This window comes from Pseudophryne corroboree, chromosome 2, assembly GCF_028390025.1.
Source record: "Pseudophryne corroboree isolate aPseCor3 chromosome 2, aPseCor3.hap2, whole genome shotgun sequence".
Taxonomy (NCBI): domain Eukaryota; kingdom Metazoa; phylum Chordata; class Amphibia; order Anura; family Myobatrachidae; genus Pseudophryne; species Pseudophryne corroboree.
In genome coordinates, this window is record NC_086445.1 from 875,759,905 (window position 1) to 875,784,794 (window position 24,890).

Sequence of the window (24,890 nt, forward strand, 5' to 3'; positions counted from 1 at the left end):
AATCCACAGGATATTGCCACCAAAACCTCTGCAGAGTACACTGGCCCCAGCAGCTGAGTGAGGGCAGAGCTGCAGCAGGAGCACCAGCCACACAGAGTCTGCCTCAGGATCCAGTCACAGACTTCACCAGCCAGTAAGTTAGGACTCTTGGCACCGAGGATCCCCAAATTCACACTGCAGGAGCAGAGGGGGGTACTGCACTCCCGCATAAATTTTCAGCCACAGAACACCAGAGAAACAGGAGATAGATCAGGATATTAGCAGGAGCTCTGGCAGGAAGCTGCCTACACCATGCTGTGTCAAGCCACTCCCCTCCCCCCCCACATCCTTACTATATACCTCCAGCGTCTTCCTGACATTTCCCATTACAAGCAGCCTGCTCCCCCACATGCCCCTATTTACCCTCAGCATATCCCTGACATTACCCATCACCCTGCTTCCCTATATGCCCCAGTCTCCCGAGACATTCCTCATCACCATGCTTCACCACATGCATTCTATGTGCCCCCCATCACCCCTATTTACCCTCAGCATATCCCTGACATTACCCATCACCCTGCTTCCCTATATGCCCCAGTCTCCCAAAACATTCCTCATCGCCATGCTTCACCAGATGCATTCTATGTGCCCCCCATCACCCCTATTTACCCCCAGCATATCCCTGACATTACCCATCACCCTGCTTCCCTTTATGCCCCAGTCTCCAAGACATTCCCCATCACCATGCTTCACCAGATGCATCCTATGTGCCCCCCATTGCCCTACTTCCCCACATGTCCCCTGTGTGCCCCCAGAGTCTCCAGGACATTCCCCATCACCCTGCTGCTTCCCTTCATGCCCACTGTATACCCCTAGCATCTAGGTAGAAAAAGATAATTATCTGTACAAGCGACATGGGATGCAGGGGGCCCGTACTGTAACTGACTGTACTAGGCTGTGTACATGGACTGCAAGTGAAGAGACATATGTAACTTTTTCTGCGCACCAAGGTTCCTGCTATCACAGGCGGAGGTGGGAACTGTCAGATACAGCAATAATAGGCAGTGTGGTCTCCTCCATAAGGTGAGCCATGGATCTGCCCATGCTGCTGACATTCCTAACTCAGTTACTGCTGGCCTCACATATTATACACACTGCCGTCCAGCCTGACCCTGTGCAGCTACCAACAACAGCACACTTGCCTTGCTCTCCTCCAGCTGACCTGTGAGGAAATGTCACTCAGAGTCTGCCTGGTGCGCTGTCTGTCACTGCTTGTGCCTTCCTCTGGTGAACACAGCGAGGCCCCGCACATACTATCAGTGCACGGATAAGGTGGGTGGACTGAGGAAGGCACTGGCCGCCTTTTCCCTCCCTGCGGCCCTCCCCTTCTTTCTTTCTGCCAGCGCAACCAGACAGTGTACCTGCCTGCGCTGGTTGTCATTCCGTGGACGCCGCAGCCGAGCCCCAGAGCACAACAGCAACGGCGGCACTGCGCACCCGCTGCTTGTCAGGGGAGAGGGAAGGGGTGTCACGGCACAGCAGAGCTTGTGCACATAAAAGCTTCCTCCTAACGCTGCCGCGATCGGAGCCGAGCTCCATTCGCTGCAGCCATCCCGGCGGAGGATGAGTGTAAGCCACTTAAGGGACAACGGACCAGCCTACCAGGGATCCCTCCGGAATCCCGGTGGGTCAATCCGCCCCTGGCCCTGTGTATAATATTTAGAAACATCTCATAGTACTGAGCCGAGGGCATCAATGCGCAGGACACTATTAAACTTTTCTGTAATTTCTCACAAGTGAGAGACTGAAAATTGGTTTACCAATTCCTCATGCCAGTACGAACCTTAGAGTGATCCATGGGTGTGGTTAAAAATCTATAATGCAGACAATGGCTTTCTTGGAAACTGGGGGGCTGTTTAAGCATACAATCTAAAGGATTATCCAGATCACATTTCAATAATGCTTGAAGAGCAGAGCTACTGTAGTATAATGTTGCATTTGCAAAAAGGCTATGGGGTATCTAACCAAGAGTGGGTATTTTTGTGTAGCTTGGTGGAAAGTCATAGGCCTGCCACTGGGCAAGTCTATTATCTTCCCTATGTCTGTCAAGCCCTCATGATAGAAAATAGTAAACGGAAATCCCTCCTCCCCCCGTTATAACGTACATTTAATCATTGGGATTTCATACTCTAAGTCTGGTCTAAATCCTTTCAAGTTCGATGAATAGAGTCAATGAACCTCTCATAGGAGGGCTATTACCAATTTCAACTCCTGTGGTTTTTTGTTTTTACATCCAATTATTCATGTAAAACTTTTTCAGAAATGTTAGGCATACAGAAAGTAAGAAGAGAGAAACGGAGAAAAAATAAGAGGAAAAGTAGACACAATGTCATCACTAACTGCAGTGTCATCACTAACAAATAATGGCAGATTCTATTTACACCAATTTAGATTGGGCAGTTTGTGGCCAAAAGTCTGGGAAGAATCTGTAACATCTGTGAAGTGCTGAAAGTAGGGTGGTACTGGGTGGCGTACCACCCAGTACCACCCTACTTTCAGTACTGCACAGATGTTACAGATTCTTCCCAGTACCATTAAGAACAGCCCACCGCTGGGGCATAATTTATAATGGGCCTTTTTGTGTGTGGGACATAAAATGGTGTCAGTGGCATAACTGTGTGTGGCATAATATGTAATAGGCATTACGATGTGTGGTATAATAAGTAAGGCATTACGGTGTGTACCATAATGTGTAATGGGCATTGCAGTGTGTGGCATAATGTGTAATGGGTGTTACGGTGTCTGGCATAATGTGTAATGGGCATTATGGTGTGTGGCATAATGTGTAATGGGCATTACGGTGCTTGTCATAATATGTAAGGGGCATTACGGTGTGTGGCATAATGTGGCCATGCCCCTATTGTCATGTAGACACTCCCATAGTTTTGTGTGATCACGCCCCCTCATGACACATGACAGTGCCCATTTTTACTATCCGTACCATTAAGAAAAACTTTCTACTTGCACCACTGCATCTGGGATACATAATGTGCCACTTAATGAGTAGGGTAGAGGCTGAAATGGAATAGTGGATACCTAAGGTTTCCATTTCAAAAGTAAGGTGATTTTCAGTTTTATTTGGGTAGGGATAATGGAATTCTTCCAGTTATGTGTGATTGTTGCTGTCTTGGCTATTGAAATATGTAAATATGTAATCTCTAGACTCAGGACCCTGCTTGTAAACTAAAATACTTCTGTTTGTTGCAGTTGTATCTTAAGGCAGTGCCCAAATACATGGAGTAGGTTCTCCAATTTACAATATTTTGAGTTACTAGGTCACATTTTGTGGTGTCTGACTGGGGTAAGGCCATACTTGCCGACTTTCTGGCTGCTCTCTCCGGGAGAGAGCAGCCAGGTCGGCTCAGCAGGGGGGCGGGCAGTGTTGGGGCGTGCAGAGGGGGGCGGCCCAGAGGCGTGACGGGGCGTGGCTGCGGGATCACATCATGTAAGCCACGCCCCCCGCTGTGTAATGCCGCTATTACCGGCATTATACAGCAGGGGGCGTGGCTATGATGACGCGATTCCACAAGAATCGAGTCATCGCCTGCCCGGACCGCCCACTTTACTCGCTAAGTGGGCGGCCGGGCAGTGGGGAACCCCTGCAATCGGGAGACTTGCCTGTTCTTCCGGGGGGCTGGGAGGGTCACCCGATTTTCGGGAGCCTTCCGGCCATTCCTGGAGAGTAGGCAAGTCTGGGTAAGGCATAGCTATAGCAATTTAATTTCATTGTCTTGGAATATTATACACAGCTGCTTTCCAAACATTGGCCCTCATTCCGAGTTGTTCGCTCGGTATTTTTCATCGCATCGCAGTGAAAATCCGCTTAGTACGCATGCGCAATGTTCGCACTGCGACTGCGCCAAGTAACTTTACTATGAAGAAAGTATTTTTACTCACGGCTTTTTCTTCGCTCCGGCGATCGTAATGTGATTGACAGGAAATGGGTGTTACTGGGCGGAAACACGGCGTTTCAGGGGCGTGTGGCTGAAAACGCTACCGTTTCCGGAAAAAACGCAGGAGTGGCCGGGGAAACGGTGGGAGTGCCTGGGCGAACGCTGGGTGTGTTTGTGACGTCAACCAGGAACGACAAGCACTGAAATGATCGCACAGGCAGAGTAAGTCTGGAGCTACTCTGAAACTGCTAAGTAGTTAGTAATCGCATTATTGCGAATACATCGGTCGCAATTTTAAGATGCTAAGATACACTCCCAGTAGGCGGCGGCTTAGCGTGTGTAACTCTGCTAAATTCGCCTTGCGACCGATCAACTCGGAATGAGGGCCATAATTTTATCTAATGCGGAGAGCTTAGCAGATTTGAGTCTTATTTCAGGGTAACTAAAATCATTGCTCTGCTTAGGTATATAAATACATGGCTGACAAGCACAGAAGGACGATGCTGTGTCAGGAACTGAACTAACCAAATGCTTGCCTGCCACTGAGACCGTTACCTATATACTCTGTTCTGCAGTTCTTGGGAGACTCCAAAGGCTTCTAATTACTCGGGGGAGATGTACTAAGCAGTGATAAAAGTGAAAAAATTAGCCAGTGGAGAAGTTGCCTATGGCAGCCAATCAGCATTGAAGTAACATTTTTTAATTTGCATAGTATAAAAGTATACAGAGCAGCTGATTGGTTGCCATGGGCAACTTCTCCACTGGTTCACTTCTCCACTTTTATCACTGCTTAGTACAGTATATGTTCCCCTTAGTGAGCTTTACCTACTCCTAATCAGTGTCCAATCAAGGGAATTCTTGGCTATTTAATCCCTGCAGCTGTTCCCCATGCCTACTTATTGTGATTTGTACTGTGCCTTTTATCTTGCCTTGCCGCACCTGCTTTTGTTGTCTGTGTACCGAACTATCTTCTCCTTGACTACATCTCTGCTTCATTACCTTTCTACTGATTTTGGCTTTTTTACCTACGCTCCACTGACCTTTGCTTGTTCTTGATTCCTTGCGCTCTGGTGGGTGGACTCATACTCTGATACCAGATCCATTACAAAACAATGCACTTAGTAAAAGTTGCAGGAGATTTTACAAGTCAAATTAATTACAGTCTGACAGTAGAAATCTGAGTCAAATATTTGTTGTATAGAAATGGCACATAGATAAACTAATGTACTGCATAAATGATAATTGCCTCTCTTTAGAGACAAAATTATTGACCATACAATGAAGATTAGAGTTAGGATTTGCCAAATGACAATTTGTTACGTCTTCAGTGATAGGTGAAAGACAAACTCTCTCCTTTGTTTACACCCAGCTGACACCCATAGCCACTTGAACACTGTGCATTTCAGGTGTCATACTGTACCATGTAAAATAACTAACCTATCACTGTGCTAAATGCAGAGGTTTACCAGCTACAGTAGCCAATAGCGGCCATTGTGTATCTATACCTGTAATAGTGCCTCAAGGCTAGTCTGTACAGCTCCTAAACTCCCATTATACATTTTTTTCTGGAAAACCTCATTAGATGATTTGGCTACAATTGTCATATTGTCATAGCAACATACTGAAGGTGCCCCTGTCCCAATGCTTCTAGAGAGATAACGCTCCACAGCAGTTGCTAATTTTATGCCCCATAGTAGTGCCCTAGTTCACGTTATATCACATTGTGGAGCTGCCAGTACACATTTTGCACCACAGTACAACCAATTTACATTATAACATACAGTGCCCCAGTTCATATTATGTAACATTATAATACCCTCCAGTTAATTTTATACTACATTACAATGAGCAGGTCCAGGGTATTCCAAGACATATTGGAAAAAGTTTGGAAGGGCACCTCTGTATAACCCAATGGTGAAAAATGTATATAACACATGTAACTCTGACAGGGAAGAGGGGCCCCTCTCAGCTCTGGGCCCCATAGCAACTGCACTCCCTGCACCTATGGTAGCTATGCCCTTGCTTGGCGTACATAAATAACACTCACCCGCATGCCATTATTTGCTTGATAAATTGTGAAAATCAAACAACTTTCATTATAGCAGGATTTTAAATACAGTAATGCAGGTGTTCTAAGGCGAATGTTCTATGTAAAACCCATATGAACAAATTATAGAAGATAATTATAGCAGATTAAGTGAGAACACTATTGTACATAAATTTGTGGATCTTTTCAGGGTGGTGCCTACATGGTGAAGCTGTTTGAGGAATATGCCACTGGCCCAGCAGTACTCACTGTGGTATTCCTGGAAGCCATAGCAGTGTCCTGGTTCTACGGTAAGAAACAAATGTAATTTATCATTGCCCTCAGCATGCTGGAGAATTGTTTCCTATGGTTTATGACTACACACCATGTGCTCCCTAGTGCAGTACCATACTGTGGGGTAAATGTATGAAGCAGTAATAAGAGTGGAGAAGTGAGCAGGTGGAGAAGTTGCCCATGGCAACCAATCAGCAATGACGTAACATTTATAATTTGCATACTATAAAATTATACAGAACAGCTGATTGGTTGCCATGGGCAACTTCTCCACTGGCTCACTTCTCCACTCTTATCACTGCTTCATGCATTTACCCCTGTATCCTCCCTGGTACACCTTGTTTAAGGGCTGGGCACATTAGCGAGGGAATCCTTGTTACACTGACCCTCAGCAAGCACTAATAACTAGTCTCAATATGCTGAGGCCCATCTTCCACATTGTGGGTCAATAAATTATAATATAAAGTCAAATTATAGCAATGACGAGTCATTGACGATATTAAATATGTAAATAACATAAAATAAAAGATAGACAACTGCTCCACTCGCCTCCTAAGTCCACACAAGTCCGGTAAAACTCTGGCACCTATTCTATTAGGTAATGATACATTTTGCATAGCTTTTAAGTATTTTGATATTTTCTTGAATCCTCTGTTTAAGATATTTAGTCTGTTTGGTTCCACGCTGCACAGTGAGCTTACTTATCCACCTAGCACTTTCCAAGGTATTCTCTATGCCACTGTATTTGAAAACAGACTCCCGTCACTCCAAAATCCAATGACTGTGTTTACAGGTTGCAGATACTGTATACCAGAAAGTGTGCATAGTGGAAACTATAAAACCAGGGCTTAAAGAGGTCCTGGAGAGGTGGTGGAACTCATTTACCCCACCACTATCCCCACTCCCCCTCACATTAAACGGAGCCAGAGCCATTGCTAGGGTTTTTGGCAGCCCCCTGTAAACTATAAATTAGTGCCCTACTTCCCATATTTTATAAATGGACATTATTCTCACAAAGTAGCACCGTGGTCACACAACAGTACCCCCCAATTCAAATAATACCACACAGTAGCACAATCTTATTTACATTACACTGCATATAGTGCCCCTTATATACAATTCCCACAGTAGTGCCCCTTATACACAATTCCCACAGTAGGAGTGCCCCTTAAACATAATGCCCACAGTTGTAGTACCCCTTTCATATAATGACCACTGTAGTGCTGCTTATACACATAATGCCCACAGAAGTTTCGCTTATACACAAAATGCCCACAGTAGTAGTGACACATATACAGAATGCCCACAGTAGTAGTGCCCCTTACACATAATGCCTACAATAGTAGTACCCATTACACATAATGCCCACAGTAGTGTCCCTTATACACATCTCTGCCTCTGTCACTCCAACAGCTCACCGCCTGTGTCCCTCCAGCAGCTTCCCCACCTCTCTTGTCCATCCAGCACCCTCTCATCTTGTCTTCAAGAGGCACAGAGCCTGTTTCTCTTCATGATTCATCTTCACTTCAGCGGTGGTGACAGCATGACATCACATACGCTGTGCTAAAAATGAAAGCCACTGGGACTTGAGGAGGGGACAAATGCTGTCCGACAGACACAGCATGTGTGTAAGTACCAGTAGAGCTGTAGGTGGAGGAGGAGCCACCAGGATCTGAGGGAGGCGGAGATGTCTTCAACTCATCAGTAACACTGGCGCCGCCTACATCATCTATTGATGTAGGTGATGATGCAGGCTTTTCTGTTGGAATTACTATGCAGGGCCATGGAAGAGGTGGAACTAGTTCCCCCTACCATTACAGGTGGTGGAACTCAGTTCCACCTCGTCCCCCCCCCCCCCCCCCCCTCTACATCCACTTTAACCCCTGGATAAAACCATGTCCCATCTACTAACATTTTAGAACAACTCTCTTCACTAATTTAAATGTTCCAGTTTTCTCCTCAAAGCTGCACGGCCATCTAGTAAAACAGTTTTAGTGCAGACCCTCTCTGCTAGTCACACCCACTAGGTGCTAATGTACTCGATCCCTGCAGTCTGCTAGCCCACCCTACTCTTCACTAATTTAATGTAGGCTCTTTTCCATAGTTCTACCCACTCTTACTTAGCTGGCAATGCAGCTTCTTCTAACGAGTCACACACAGTCTTACCTAGTTGCCTATGCAGCCCTCCCCTACTAGCTCTACTTACTACTACCTAGATGAAAATGCAGTCTCTCCCCACCCTCTTCTTTATAGGTGGTAATACAGCCCTTCCCCACTAGCTTCACCCACTTCTATTTAGGTGGCAATGCAGGCCTTCCCCTCTAGCCCCATCTACTCCTACTTAGGTGGTAATGAAGCCCCTTTACACTAGCTTTACCCACTTCTATTTAGGTGGCAATGCAGGTGTTACGTTCCTGGTGCTCAGAACTAGAGAGATGTTGCGTAGGGAGTCCAGAGCACCAGGACGTGACGCTGAAATAAGGTGTGGTACGGAAATAGCCCCTAGCACCCTACCTCCGTTGTTTCACCCGTGTGGTCAGTTCACGCCTGAGTGACTATGGTTTCTTGGGCCCACGGCAGCCGCGTTTGAAGGGCGGATTAGGTCTGCCCAACTCCGATGCCCCCAGGTCTTAGAGTGAGACAAGGAGTGAACCGAGACAGGATAATAACAAGGGGACCTCTAACTAAAGCAAACAGAAAGCTAGGGGCCACTAACAACCCTAAAACTAAATGTATGTGCGGCACGCCGCCAAAGGAAAAGACCAACAAAAGATACCACTGTCCACACCCCCACACGGCACCGTCGTGTACCGGGGAGGACAGTGAAAAGCGGAAACCTCCGCAAAACCACCAGAACAAAATAAACACAAGGACTAAGCGGCCTAGGCCGCAACACGCGGCAGAAGCCGCTACTCACGAAACCGGGAGAGAACCCCAATAAGCGAGAACCCCCAGATGACTGCAACAGGTTCACTTGGACTGGAAGGATTCCCAGGACCGGCTTCAGAACTCCAGGACTCGGGAGCACAGGGAGCAGGATCGACCAGATACAGCTGACCAGGAACAAACGTTGCAAGGCAGGAACAGCATACAGGAAGCTATCACCGGCGAGGCTGCAGTGTGCTGGCTCCCATAAAAAGGCCCTGCTGGCCAATGATAGGAGGGCCAGCAAGACCAGCCCCCAGATCCTAATTACCAGTTGCCGTGCAGCTGCCCTGCTGCACGAACACCTAATCAATCTTATCTGGCAACGGGGAACGCGGTCCGCCAATGGCGTCCCCGTTGCCATGGACCCAGCGGCTGTGGACGACCGGCGTCCTAGCGTTGCCAGGGACCTGGCGGCTACAGTACGCACGGCGTCCTGGCGTTGCTAGGTGCCGGGCGGGCAGGGAGGGAAGTGCGGTGGCCGTGAGCGTCGCTCGGAAGCAGACCGAGCGGCGCCGCGGACCGCGGCACCTAACAGTACCCCCCCCTTGAGGAGGGGTTAAAGAACCCCTAAAGCCGGGTTTCTGAGGAAATTCCTGAAAGAATAATCTCTTAAGTTTAGGGGCATGTAAATTGTTATCCAGGACCGAAGACCTTTCTTCCGGGCCATAGCCTTTCCAGTGAACCAAAAAATAAAGCCGGCCCAGAGAAACTTTGGAATCTAAAACCTTCTCTACCAGGAACTCTTGTTGCCCCTGAACATCCACCGGAGGTCTACCCTGGGAAGTCTTCCGAGGGAATCTCCTGGAAGAAATATATTGCTTCAGAAGGGAACAGTGAAAAGTATTGCCAATTTTGAGTGATTTAGGCAAACGTAGCCGAAAAGCAACTGGATTGACCTTCTTAACGATAAGGAACGGTCCAATAAATTTGGGTCCCAATCTAGCCGAGGGTTGTCGGAGCTTGATGTTGCGGGTTGACAACCACACCTTATCTCCCACCTTAAAAGTGCATGGGCGTCGGAACCTATCAGAAATGTTTTTTTCTCGGAAGGCAGCCTTCTTAAGGGCAAGGTGCACTTTTTTCCAAATCATTCTGAGATGGGAAGTTAAGGTCAACGAAGAGACTGGAAAATAAGAGTAAAAAGAATTGGCTCTAGGATGAAAGCCCAAGACCGAAAAGAATGGGGACTCCTTGGTGGAAGAATGACAAGAGTTATTATAGGCAAACTCGGCCAAAGGAAGAAATTCAGACCAATCATTCTGAAGTTTGGCCGAATATAGCCGTAAATACTGTTTTAACGACTGATTAACACGTTCAGTTTGTCCGTTAGATTGTGGATGGTACCCAGATGTTAAAGAGAGTTTCATATTTAATGAGGCACAAAAACGTTTCCAGAAACGGGCAATGAATTGTGGTCCCCGATCAGAGACAATATCCATGGGTAAACCATGGAGCCTGAAAACATGGCGGAGAAACAAAACTGCCAACCCTTGAGCAGAGGGTAATCGGGGCAGAGCAATGAAGTGGGCCATCTTACTAAAACGGTCTACTACCACCCAAATGACTCGAAACCCAGCTGAAAGAGGAAGGTCCACCACGAAATCCATGGATATATGTGACCATGGCCTGAGAGGAACGGCTAGAGGCATGAGTTGCCCGACCGGCAACGATCGAGATACCTTGTACTGAGCACAAACCTGACAGGAACGGACAAATTCCCTTACATCTTTAGAAAGATTAGGCCACCACACTGAGCGAGAGATTAACTCCAAGGTCTTAGTGATACCCGGATGACCAGAAACCTTATTATCATGAAACTCAGCTAGAACAGTGCCTCTCAGAAATTCAGGGACGAAGAGACGATCTGCAGGAGTGACATTGGGAGCCTGCTGCTGAAGCTGGACTAGCTGTGTAAATAAATCCTGTGTGAGGCCAGCCCGGAGGACAGACGATGGGACTATGGGGGTAGTAGCCGGGTGGTTATTGTGAACCGGAAGAAAACAACGTGACAGGGCATCGGCTTTCGTATTCTTGGAACCGGGCCTGAAGGTGATGATAAACCTGAAACGAGTAAAAAACAGCGCCCAACGTGCCTGTCGAGCATTAAGCCGTTTAGCTGACTCAATATACTGCAGGTTCTTGTGGTCAGTAAACACAGTAATGGTATGCCTTGCTCCTTCCAGCCAGTGCCTCCACTCCTCGAAAGCCCATTTAACTGCCAACAATTCTCGATTACCAACATCATAGTTGGATTCTGCGGAGGAGAATTTTCTGGACATGAAGGCACATGGGTGTAATTCCCGAGACTCCGGGTCTTCCTGAGAAAGGATAGCCCCCACTCCAACCTCTGAGGCATCTACCTCGACAATAAAGGGGAGATCCGGGTTAGGGTGTCTGAGTACTGGAGCTGAGACAAAGGCCTGTTTCAAAGCCAGGAAGGCAGACTTGGCTTTAGGCGACCAATTGGAGGGGTCCGCTCCTTTTTTAGTCAATGCCACAATAGGAGCAACCAAATCTGAGAGGGTATGAATAAAACGCCTATAATAATTTGCAAACCCTAAAAAGCGCTGAATTGCTTTTAAGTTCGTGGGTTGTGCCCAATTTAAGATGGCCTGGAGTTTTTTTGGTTCCATGAAAAACCCCTTTGGAGAAATAATATACCCCAGGAAGGACACTTCTGTGATGTGGAAATCACATTTCTCCAGTTTGGCGTACAAATGATTTTCCCGTAACTTCTGAAGGACCAGTCGCATATGGGTAATATGTTGTTCAAAGGACTCAGAGTAAATCAAAATGTCGTCTAAATAAACGACTACGAACTTTCCTAGAAAGTCGCGAAGGACGTCGTTAATGAGATCTTGAAATACAGCAGGAGCATTAGACAGCCCAAACGGCATTACCAGGTATTCATAATGTCCCGACTGTGTGCTGAAAGCCGTCTTCCACTCATCCCCAGATTTAATTCGGATGAGATTGTAAGCCCCTCTAAGATCGATTTTGGAAAAGATAACGGCAGTACGGAGCTGATCAAATAGTACAGAAATCAGTGGCAAGGGGTAGGTGTTTTTAAAAGAAATCTTATTCAGAGCCCGATAATCTATACATGGTCTGAGCGACCCATCTTTTTTCTCAACAAAAAAGAACCCTGCACTCAATGGAGATTTCGAGGGCCTAATGAAGCCCTTCTTCAGGCTTTCCTGTACATAATCATTAATTGCCGTAGTTTCCGGCCCAGACAGAGCATATAGTCTCCCTTTAGGCAAAGAGGCACCGGGAACTAAGTCAATGGCGCAGTCATAGGGCCGATGAGGGGGCAGAATATCCGCATTACCCTTGGAGAAAACATCGGCAAAGTCCTGATATTCCAAAGGAATAAGTTCTGGGGTGACAGCCGCAACCCGGACTGGACGGGAAATACATTCCTTAACACAAAAGGGACCCCATCGGGAAATCTCCCCAGACCGCCAATCTATGGTGGGATTATGAAAGGCAAGCCAGGGGTGACCCAAAACTACGGGGACAGCCGGACAATGGGTAAGGTAAAACTCGATTTTCTCCGAATGTAAGGCCCCCACTGTCAGTTGTACTGGAGGTGTGCGGTGAGTGATTACCCCATTAGAAAGCGGACCACCATCCAAGCCGTGCATGGTGATACGTTTATCCAAAGGTATCTGTGGAACGCCCAAAGCCTGAGCCCAACTAAGATCCATGAAATTTCCCGCAGCTCCACTGTCGACGAAGGCCGACACCAACGAACTGAGACTACCAAAGGAAATTTTTACAGGAACTAATAAGGAATCATTAGAGGAGATCAAGTGCAGACCTAAGTGAACCCCCTCACAATTCACTTGGTCAGAGCGTTTCCCTGCTTATTCGGGCAATTACGTGCGATATGTCCCTTGCCACCACAATACAAGCAGAGACCAGATTTTGCCTTCTAGTCCTTTCCTCTGGGGACAGCCGGGAGAGACCCATTTGCATGGGCTCCTCGACGTCCTCATGGAAAGCATACACACATGGACTAGGCCTGAAACTAGCTCCTCTTTCAGCCCTCCGCTCCCGGAGACGACGATCAATTTTAATAGCAAGCTCCATGAGTTTGTCTAAAGTCTCTGGAGCGGAGTACTGAAGGAGACTTTCTTTAATAACTTCAGACAAACCGAGGCGAAACTGACTGTGCAGGGCCGGGTCATTCCAGCCACAGTCGTTCGACCAACGGCGAAACTCGGTACAATACGCCTCTGCTGGATTTTTCCCTTGCTTAAGTGCACGCAGGTGGCTCTCAGCCGACGCTTCTCTATCAGGGTCATCGTACAAAAGGCCTAAGGACTTAAAAAAGGCATCTACAGATAGCAAGGCAACATCATCGGCTTTTAGCCCAAAAGCCCAGGTTTGCGGATCGCCTTGTAGTAATGACATCACAATCCCGACCCGTTGAGACTCAGTACCAGAGGATCGGGGCCTTAAACGAAAATAAAGCTTACAAGCTTCCTTGAAATAAAAAAAAATCCTTTCGGTTACTTGAAAAACGGTCAGGAAGATGCATCTTTGGTTCTGAATCATACTCGGGGAGGCTCGCAAAAGATCTTCCTGCGATCTCACCCGATGAGTAAGATCCTGAACCATCTGAGTTAGTTCCTGAATCTGGTTGGCCAAAAGCTGGCTGGGATTCCTGGTGCTCAGAACTAGAGAGATGTTGCGTAGGGAGTCCAGAGCACCAGGACGTGACGCTGAAATAAGGTGTGGTACGGAAATAGCCCCTAGCACCCTACCTCCGTTGTTTCACCCGTGTGGTCAGTTCACGCCTGAGTGACTATGGTTTCTTGGGCCCACGGCAGCCGCGTTTGAAGGGCGGATTAGGTCTGCCCAACTCCGATGCCCCCAGGTCTTAGAGTGAGACAAGGAGTGAACCGAGACAGGATAATAACAAGGGGACCTCTAACTAAAGCAAACAGAAAGCTAGGGGCCACTAACAACCCTAAAACTAAATGTATGTGCGGCACGCCGCCAAAGGAAAAGAACAACAAAAGATACTACTGTCCACACCCCTACACGGCACCGTCGTGTACCGGGGAGGACAGTGAAATTCGGAAACCTCCGCAAAACCACCAGAACAAAATAAACACAAGGACTAAGCGGCCTAGGCCGCAACACGTGGCAGAAGCCGCTACTCACGAAACCGGGAGAGAACCCCAATAAGCGAGAACCCCCAGATGACTGCAACAGGTTCACTTGGACTGGAAGGATTCCCAGAACCGGCTTCAGAACTCCAGGACTCGGGAGCACAGGGAGCAGGATCGACCAGATACAGCTGACCAGGAACAAACGTTGCAAGGCAGGAACAGCATACAGGAAGCTATCACCGGCGAGGCTGCAGTGTGCTGGCTCCCATAAAAAGGCCCTGCTGGCCAATGACAGGAGGGCCAGCAAGACCAGCCCCCAGACCCTAATTACCAGTTGCCGTGCAGCTGCCCTGCTGCACGAACAACTAATCAATCTTATCTGGCAACGGGGAACGCAGTCCGCCAATGGCGTACCCGTTGCCATGGACCCAGCGGCTGTGGACGCCCGGCGTCCTAGCGTTGCCAGGGACCCGGCGGCTACAGTACGCACGGCGTCCTGGCGTTGCTAGGCGCCGGGCGGGCAGGGAGTGAAGTGCGGCGGCCGTGAGCGTCGCTCGGAAGCAGACCGAGCGGCGCCGTGGACCGCGGCACCTAACAGCAGGCCCTCCCCTCTAGCACCATACACTCTGACTTAGGTGGTAATGTAGTCCCTTCACCACTAGCTCCACTCACTCTTGCCTAGGTGGTAAGGTGCCCATCCATGCTATACCCATCGTCTCCTATCTATGTAATGATGCAGCTCCTTCCTGCTTACCCAATCCACTCCAACCTAAGTGGTCATGCAACCTCCTACCCACTAGTCTCACCCACTTCTACCTAGGTGGCAATGCAGCCCCTCTCCCCTAACCCTCTTACCACCACCACAACTTTTACCTTGGCAAAGCAGCCCCTATCCCTACACACTTTTACCCTGGTGGCAATGCAGTCCATCTCCCCTAGCCCCACCCCCTCTTACCTTGATGGCAATGCAGCCCGTCTTCCCTAGCCTCAATGCATCAACACTGCCAGTTCAAATCCTGGACTGACAGGCATCCAATCTGTAAACAAAGATGATAGTATTCTTTGGCCCCAAAATGGATGCTTCTGGTAGTCCCTCTCTGAATATCTGTTTCAACATTTGATTTCTCAAATTGGCAAGCAGAAGGAAATCTCAGCAGCAGGTTATACAGAACTTGCATGGCATGGCTCATCATCTGAATGCCTTATAGCCTACCGTAAGGGTGAATGAGCAATCTAGTCTTTCTGTGATGAAGTGTCCAATGCTCGATACATTTTGAGGTACTTCTGGAGAATTTGAAGATTCAGCAGTGATTAGTCTTCTATGGCTATGCCAAAGGAGCTCCTACCATAGGACAGTATACAATCCAGTTCTGAACCTTAGCTTCTGAGCTTTTCTGGAATAATGAGGCCATAGTCTCCATGTTCTGGCAGGGTCTTAATGAAAGAATTAATGATGATTTAACTGCAAGAGAACTAAATTGGAAGTTCCAAAGTGTCACCCCAACAAACCGGGAAACTCCAAGGCATCTACAGTAAATAAAAAGCTGTTGTAGGTAATCTTTACAACTCTCCACCCTTGAATATATTCTCAACGTCTGTGTCATTAGAGATCCAAAGCAAACTTCAGGAAATTACCACCTTTTTTGGATTTTGGAGCAGCTGAGAATTGTATTTGTGCTTCTTTGGTATCTGATGTAGGAATAAGTACCAAATCTCTAGTTTTGTCTTTCTACCTTGCTGGCATTTATGGGAATAAAGTGTTGAAAGGACACATTTCTCTTAAAACAGGTCCTATGCATGTGGGGTCCTTTCCTCGGGAAGAAATAAGCTCTGGCCCCGGTAGCTAAGGCAAGCTGCAGATGCCATTAGCCACTCTAGAATATGGGCTACAAGGGGTCATTCCGAGTTGATCGTAGGTGTGCTAAATTTAGCACAGCTACAATCATTCACACTGACACTGACAATCATTCACATGCCCAGCACAGGGCTAGTCCGCCCCGCATGTCAGTGCCGACCCCCCCTCTCCCCCCGCAGAAGTGCAAAGGCACCAAAGTTTCATGAATAAAATATTTCTCCTCTACAAATATGTGTTTGTGTATCTCAATGATATCTTGATTTTCTCAATACTCTCATCGGGAACAAGATCTCTCTCATCTAAGAAGTAAAACCTATTTTTTTGTAAGCTGGAAAAGTGGTACTTCGTTCCTTTATTCTGGATCCATCCAAAAAAATGTTATTCTTGATTGGCCACAACCGTCAGTCTAAAATCCACACAACAATTCCTTGGCTTTGACAATTGCAGTTCATCAAGGGATAGTATTCTGTTTTTGCATTCATCACCACCCTTACCCATAAGGGAGCTAACCCTAAAAATTGGTTTTCTGCGACTTTCCAAGCTTTCAATGCTCTAAAGAAAGCTTGGACATTCTAAACTAGGGGGTAATTCAGACCTGATCGCTGCTGTGCATTTTCTCACTGGCTGCGATCAGGTCTGAACTGCACATGCGTATGCACCGCATTGCGCAGGCACGACGGACTGCAGCAACGGGGAGTGCTGGTCAGCGACGGGATGGTGCGAAAAATCCGAACACACCGGCGATCGCAAGGAAATTGACAGGAAGAGGGCATTTGTGGGTGGCAACTGACCGTTTTTAAGGAGTGTCTGGAAAAACGCAGGAGGGACCAGGCGTTTGGAGGGAGGGATTCTGACGTCAGCTCCGGCCCCGATCATCGCAGCGGCTTAAGTAAGTCCTGGGCTGAGCAGTAGCTGCACAAACTTATGTTTGTGCAGTTCTGCAATACATGCGATCACACACCTGCACACAGCTAATACCCTCCACCTCTAGGCGGCGACTGCCTGATCGCAGGGATGAAAAACACGCACCCTAGCAATCAGGTCTGAATTACCCCCCCTAGTCGGACATTACTGGACCTTTTTTTTCTTGAGATAGGTACATTCTATTTTTAGGTCAGAGTATTTCTTTCAGAGAAACTTCACCCCTGTGGGTTCTTTGCTAAAATCTCAGTAGATCAAAAAAATGATGGGATTGGTGATAAAGAATTTCTGGCTATCAAATTGGCAGTGGATGAGTGATGTCACTTGTTGGAAGGTGCAGTTCACTCTGTGACCATCTATACTGATCACAAGCACCTACAAAGTGCCCTGCAAATAAATCCTTGGCAAGCCCAGTGGTAACTATTCTTTGCCTGTTTCAATCTTATAGTTACTGGGGTGAAGAACAAGAAAGCTGTCGCCTTCTCTTGCTCTATTGATTTCACAGATGAAGTAAGCTCCACTGAATTTAAACCCATATTGAAACCTGGAAGTGGCTAGTTCTGCACAAGAGAATTGTAATCCTCCTAAGCATCGGATCACTCTGCGAAAACTTCAACCATCTGAGTGAGCCTGAGGCTTCTTAGTAGCTGATGACAGAAAATCTGCGTCGGAAGATGCAGTGTCAGCCTCGTCACTCCCAGAAAATGGGGACAACACACCCCTGTTTTCAGGAATGCTGTCTATCCCCGCCCCCAAATGGTCGCAACCTGTCAATCAAGCTTTGGGTACTACAAGAGATCTTGCAGTAGTAGGCAGATGCCTAGTACACATCCTGGATATGAACCTATCTTCTAACATCAGAGTAGTATGCAACGTATTGGGTTTGCATAATACTCAGAATGAGAACCTAAGTGATACTGAGCATGATTCTGAGTAGTATGCAAACCCAATGGCAATGTGCCAGAGTCCACTGCACATGAGCAGGTCTCTCGGAACATGGCACTCGCGCTTTGTTCCAGGGAACATCTCTACTGTGCATACACGAATTACCAGAAAAAGGGCCACAGTGCCCATTTTTCAGTGATTTCTGCAGCCCTTCAGTCTTTGCCAGGCTGACAGAGCAGTAAGTATAATTATATGGATGCAGGGTGTGCGGTGTGTGGGCCGCTCTGGACCCAGAGGCCCTTGTGCACTGCACACCGTGCACCCATTATAGATATGCCAATGATTAGGCCCATAACTTCACCTTCATTGGTTTCCATGGGTACAAGAAGATTTATTATTGATCTTAACCAAAAGGTGGAGAAGCGACTATGTTGAACTGAGTGACTAATTACATTATATTCTCTGGTTTAATTGCAGGTATCAATCACTTCTGCAGTGATGTAAGAGAGATGCTGGGTTTCACTCCCGGGTGGTATTGGAGGATATGCTGGGTGGCTATTTGCCCGCTGTTCCTCCTGGTAAGTCTGCTCTTCTTTATATTCATATGCTGGATAATTAAGGCTCCTCTGATTTAAATCCCAGAATGCCAAATCTGCCAACTGCATGGTGACATTTCTAGGTTTCTAAAAGATGGAGAGCCAAGTTTGGATGTGTACTTAAAACCCTAGCACTACTATTCATTTTATATTTATTCTATTTTTAAGGAGCCTTACACACTCCTCAGTAGCTGCTTAGCTGTACAATCAGTCCTCTCCTTTTTCTGTAAGTGCATAAAAACCCTCTTAAAATTACATTCCTTTATGCAATTAATTTTCTATGCAAGCTTACGCTTTAAGAAAAGAAACAATATACTGCGGTTTGAGAAAATAAAAATATATTTTTCTCTGACGTCCTAGTGGATGCTGGGAACTCCGTAAGGACCATGGGGAATAGCGGCTCCGCAGGAGACTGGGCACAAAAAGAAAGCTTTAGGACTACCTGGTGTGCACTGGCTCCTCCCCCTATGACCCTCCTCCAAGCCTCAGTTAAGATTTTTGTGCCCGACCGAGCAGGGTGCAATCTAGGGGGCTCTCCTGAGCTTCTTAGATAAAAGTTAGTTTTAGGTTTTTTATTTTCAGTGAGACCTGCTGGCAACAGGCTCACTGCATCGAGGGACTAAGGGGAGAAGAAGCGAACCTGCCTGCTTGCAGCCAGCTTGGGCTTCTTAGGCTACTGGACACCATTAGCTCCAGAGGGATCGAACACAGGCCCAGCCTCGGAGTCCGGTCCCAGAGCCGCGCCGCCGGCCCCCTTACAGAGCCAGAAGCAAGAAGAGGTCCGGAAAATCGGCGGCAGAAGACATCAGTTTTCATTAAGGTAGCGCACAGCACTGCAGCTGTGCGCCATTGCTCCTCATGCACACCTCACACTGCGGTCACTGATGGGTGCAGGGCGCTGGGGGGGGGGGCGCCCTGAGCAGCAATATTAACACCTTGGCTGGCAAAAATACATCACATATAACCCCCAGGGCTATATGGATGTACATTAACCCCTGCCAGAATCCATAAAAATGCGGGAGAAAAGTCCACGAAAAAGGGGCGGAGCTATCTCCTTCAGCACACTGGCGCCATTTTTCCCTCACAGCTCCGTTGGAGGGAAGCTCCCTGGCTCTCCCCTGCAGTTAATACACTACAGAAAGGGTTAAAAAGAGAGGGGGGGCACAATTTAGGCGCAGTATACAATATATATGCAGCTATAAGGGAAAACACTTTTTTATAGGTGCTATCCCTGTGATATATAGCGCCCTGGTGTGTGCTGGCATACTCTCCCTCTGTCTCCCCAAAGGGCTTTGTGGGGTCCTGTCCTCTATCAGAGCATTCCCTGTGTGTGTGCTGTGTGTCGGTACGGCTGTGTCGACAGGTATGTGGAGGATAATGAGGTGGAGGCGGAGCGAATGCCTGTAAATATGTTGTCACCCCCTGCGGGGTCGACACCGGTGTGGTTGAACTTATGGAAGGATTACGTGAAAGTGTCAACTCCTTACATAAAAGGTCGACGACACAGAACAGCCGGCTACTCAGCTTGTGCCTGTTCCAGCGTCTCAAATGTCATGGGGGGCTCTAAAATCGCCCGCTACCTCAGATAACAGACACAGATGTCGACACGGATACTGACTCCAGTGTCGACATCGATGAGACTGGTGTACCCTCCCAATAGGTCCACCCGTTACAGGATTGAGGCAATGAAAAATGTATTACACATTTATGATTATACCCCAGGTACCACATAAAAGGGTATTGTGTTTGGTGAGAGAAAACTATTAGTAGTTTTTCCTGCATCTGAGAAATTAAATGAGGTGTGTGAGGAAGAGTGGTCTTCCCCCGGTAAGAAATTGATAATTTCTAAAACGGTTCTTGGCAGCGTACCCTTTCCCGCCAGAGGATAGGTCACGCGGGGAAACACCCCATAGGGTAGATACAGCGCTTACACGCTTATCAGAAAAGGTGGCACTACCGTCTCCGGATACGGCCGCCCTGAAGGAACCTGCTGATAGAAAGCATGAGGTTACCCTATAAGATATAGTCACACACTAGGGCATTATATTGCGACCAGCCGTTGCTTCGGCATGGATGTGCAGTGCTCCTGCTGCGTGGTCAGATTCCCTGTCGGAAAATAACTATGGATAGGGACAATATTTTGCTGAAAATAGAGCATATAAAAGACGTGGTCTTATACATGCGTGATGCACAGAGGGATATTTGCCGGCTGGCATCAAAAATAAGCGCTAGGTCCATTGCCGCCAGACGGGGGTTATGGACTTGGCAATGGTCAGGCGATGCCGACTCGAATCGGCACATGGAAGTTGCCCTATAAGGGGGTAAAACTGTTTGGGGATGGTTTTTCAGACCTCGTTTCCACAGCTACTGCTGGGAAATCGATTTTTTTGCCACAGGCTACCCCACAACAAAAGACGTATCATCAAGTACAGTCCTTTCGGCCCCAGAAAAGCAAGAGGGCTAGAGGCTCATCCTTTCTGCCGAGAGGCAAAGGTAGAGGAAAAAGCTGCAACACACAGCTAGTTCCCAAGAGCAGAAGTCCTCCCTGCGTCCGGTAGGTCCACAGCATGGTGCTGGGGCTGCTCAGGCGGACCCGGGTACGGTGGGGGCCCGTCTCAGATATTTCAGCGGACAGTGGGCTCTCTCACATGAATCCCTGGGTCCTTCAAGTAGTATCTCAGGGGTACAGGCTGGAGTTCGAGACGTTCTTCCCCCCGCCGTTTCCTAAAATCTGCCTTACCGGCACCTCCCTCTGCCAGGGAGACGGTGTTGGTGGATATTCAACACTATAATCACAACAAGTGATTGTCAAGGTGCCCCTCCTTCAGCAAGGAAGGGGTTACTATTCCACAGTGGTTGTGGTACCGAAACGGTTCGGTGAGACCCATCTTAAAATTAAAATACTTGAACTTTTATATCAGAAGATTCAAGTTCAAGATGGAATCGCTCAGGGCGGTTATTACGAGCCTGGACGAGGGGGATTACAGGGTCTCCCTGGACATCAAGGATGCGTACCTGCATGTCTCCATTTACCCTCCTCACCAGGGGTACCTCAGATATGTGGTACAGGACTGTCACTATCAGTTCCAGACGCGGCCGTTGGAGTTGTCCACGGCACCGAAGGTCTTTACCTAGGTAATGGCCGAAGTGATGATACTCCTTCGCAAGAAGGAAGTTTTTATTATCCCGTACTTGGACGATATCCTGATAAAGGCGAGGTCCAAAGAACAGTTGGTAGTGGGGGTAGCACTCTCTCGGGAAGTGCTACAACAGCACGACTGGATTCTCAATATTCCGAAGTCACAGCTGGTCCCGACGACACGTCTTCTGTTCCTGGGAATGTTTCTGAACGCAGACCAGAAAAGAGTATTTCTTCCAGTGGAAAAAGCCGAGGAGTTGTCATCTCTAGTCAGAGACATCCTAAAACCAGGACAGGTGTCTGTACATCAATGCACACGAGTCCTGGGAAAAATGGTAGCTTCGTACGAAGCATAATTCCATTCGGAAGACTCCACGCAAGGACGTTCCAGTGGGACCTGTGGGACTAATGGTCCGGGTCCCATCTACAGATACAACAGCGGATAACCCTGTCAGCAAGAAACAGGGTGTCGCTGCTGTGGTGGCTGCAGAGGGCTCATCTACTAGAGGGCCGCAGATTCGGAATACAGGACTGGGTCCTGGTGACCACGGATGCCAGCCTTCGGGGCTGGGGTGCAGTCACACAGGGAAGAAATTTCCAAGGAGATTTCGCTTCACATAAATATTCTGCAGCTAAGGGCCATTTACAATGCCCTAAGCCAAGCAAGGCCCCTGCTTCAGAACCAGCCAGTACTGATCCAATCAGACGACATCACGGCGGTCGCCCATGTAAACAGACAGGGCGGCACAAGAAGCAGGATGGCGATGGCAGAAGCCACAAGGATTCTCCGATGGGCGACCTACACCCAGGAGAATGGGGACTTCATCCAGAAGTTTTCCAAATGCGGGTAAACCGTTGGGAATGACCACGGGTGGACATGATGGCGTCCCGCCTCAACAAGAAGTTGAAAAGATATTGCGCCAGGTCAAGGGACCCTCAGGTGATCGCTGGGGACGCTCTAGTGACACCGTGGGTGTACCAGTCGGTTTATGTGTCTCCTCCTCTACCTCTCATACCCAAGGTACTGAGAATAATAAGAAGGCGAGGAGTGAAAACCATACTCGGGGTTCCGGATTGGCCATGAAGAGCTTGGTACCCGGAACTTCAAGAGATGCTGGCAGAGGACCCTTGGCCTCTGCCGCTCAGACAAGACCTGCTGCAGCAGGGACCCTGTCTGTTCCAAGACTTACCGCGGCTGCGTTTGACGGCATGGCGGTAGAACACCGGATCCTAAAGGAAAAGGGTATTCCGAAGGAAGTCATCCCTACCCTGATCATAGCCAGGAAGGATGTCACCGCAAGACATTATCGCCGCGTTTGGCGAAAATTTGTTGCTTGGTGGGAGGCCATGAAGGCCCCGACGCAGGAATTTCAACTATGTCGATTCCTGCACTTCCTGCAAGCAGGGGTGACGTTTGGGCCTCAAATTGGGGTCCATCAAGGTCCAGATTTCGGCTCTGTCGATTTTCTTCCAGAAAGAACTGGCTTCACTGCCTGAAGTTCAGACTTTGGTTAAAGGAGTACTACATATTCAGCCTCCTTTTGTGCCTCCTGTGGCACTTTTTGGATCTCAACGTGGTGTTGGATTTCCTAAAGTCGCATTGGTTGAGCCACTTAAAACCATGGAGCTAAAGTATCTCGCGTGGAAAGTGGTCATGCTGTTGGCCTTGGCCTTGGCCAGGCGTGTGTCAGAATTGGCGGCTTTGTCATGTAAAAGCCCTTATCGGATTTTCTATATGGATAGGGCAGAGTTGAGGACTCGTCCTCAGTTTCTCCCGAAGGTGGTCTCAGGTTTTCACTTGAACCAACCTATTGTGGTGCCTGCGGCTACTAGGGACTTGGAGGATTCCAAGTTGCTGGACGTAGTCAGGGCCCTGAAAATTTTCTTTTTCCAGGACGGCTGGAGTCAGGAAAACTGACTCGCTGTTTATCCTGATGGCACCCAACAAGCTGGGTGCTCCTGCTTCTAAGCAGTCTATTGCGCGCTGGATTTGTAGCACTATTCAGCTGGCGCATTCTGCGGTAGGATTACCGCAGCCTAAATCAATAAAAGCCCATTCCACAAGGACGGTGGGCTCATCTTGGGCGGCTGCCCGAGGGGTCTCGGCTTTACAACTTTGCCGAGCAGCTACTTGGTCAGGGGCAAACACGTTTGCAAAATTCTATGAATTTGATACCCTGGCTGAGGAGGACCTGGAGTTCTCTCATTCGGTGCTGCAGAGTCATCCGCACTCTCACGCCCGTTTGGGAGCTTTGGTATAATCCCCATGGTCCTTACGGAGTTCCCAGCATCCACTAGGACGTCAGAGAAAATAAGAATTTACTTACCGATAATTCTATTTCTCGTAGTCCGTAGTGGATGCTGGGCGCCCATCCCAAGTGCGGATTGTCTGCAATACTTGTACATAGTTATTGTTAACTAATCGGGTTCTTGTTGTGAGCCATCTATTCAGAGGCTCCTCTGTTATCATGCTGTTAACTGGGTTTCATATCACAAGTTGTACGGTGTGATTGGTGTGGCTGGTATGAGTCTTACCCGGGATTCAAAATCCTTCCTTATTGTGTACGCTCGTCCGGGCACAGTATCCTAACTGAGGCTTGGAGGAGGGTCATAGGGGGAGGAGCCAGTGCACACCAGGTAGTCCTAAAGCTTTCTTTTTGTGCCCAGTCTCCTGCGGAGCCGCTATTCCCCATGGTCCTTACGGAGTTCCCAGCATCCACTACGGACTACGAGAAATAGAATTATCGGTATGTAAAATATACAATCAATATCATATTTAAAATTCATGCATGTAAAATAGAATAAAGTGCTTTAGAGCAGGGGTTCTCAAACTCGGTCCTCAGGACCCCACACAGTGCATGTTTTGCAGGTAACCCAGCAGGTGCACAGGTGTATTAATTACTCACAGACACATTTTAAAAGGTCCACAGGTGGAGCTAATTATTTCACTTTTGATTCTGTGAGGAGACCTGCAAAACATGCACCGTGTGGGGTCCTGAGGACCGAGTTTGAGAACCTGTGCTTTAGAGGAATATATAAGGTCTAAATGGCAATTTAAAAAAAGGTGGAATGCTGGCTCCTGACTCTGGAACAAAATAGAATATAGAGTCTTGCAATATAGGGAGATCACAGTTAGTATATGATGTATCCGGTAGATTTCTCAGCTTAGGGTGAGAGGTTTATATTACCCA

At 48.0% G+C, this 24,890-nt stretch overlaps 1 protein-coding gene across 1 annotated transcript in view; it reads left to right on the forward strand.

The window, feature by feature from the left end:
* Positions 1-24,890, forward strand: part of SLC6A4 (solute carrier family 6 member 4) — a 233,532-nt gene that overhangs the window by 186,849 nt on the left and 21,793 nt on the right. Inside the window, exons 11-12 of the mRNA XM_063955956.1 lie at positions 6,170-6,269; positions 18,442-18,542. Of these exons, the coding sequence (XP_063812026.1) occupies positions 6,170-6,269; positions 18,442-18,542 (201 nt within the window). The remainder of the gene's footprint in view (positions 1-6,169; positions 6,270-18,441; positions 18,543-24,890) is intronic.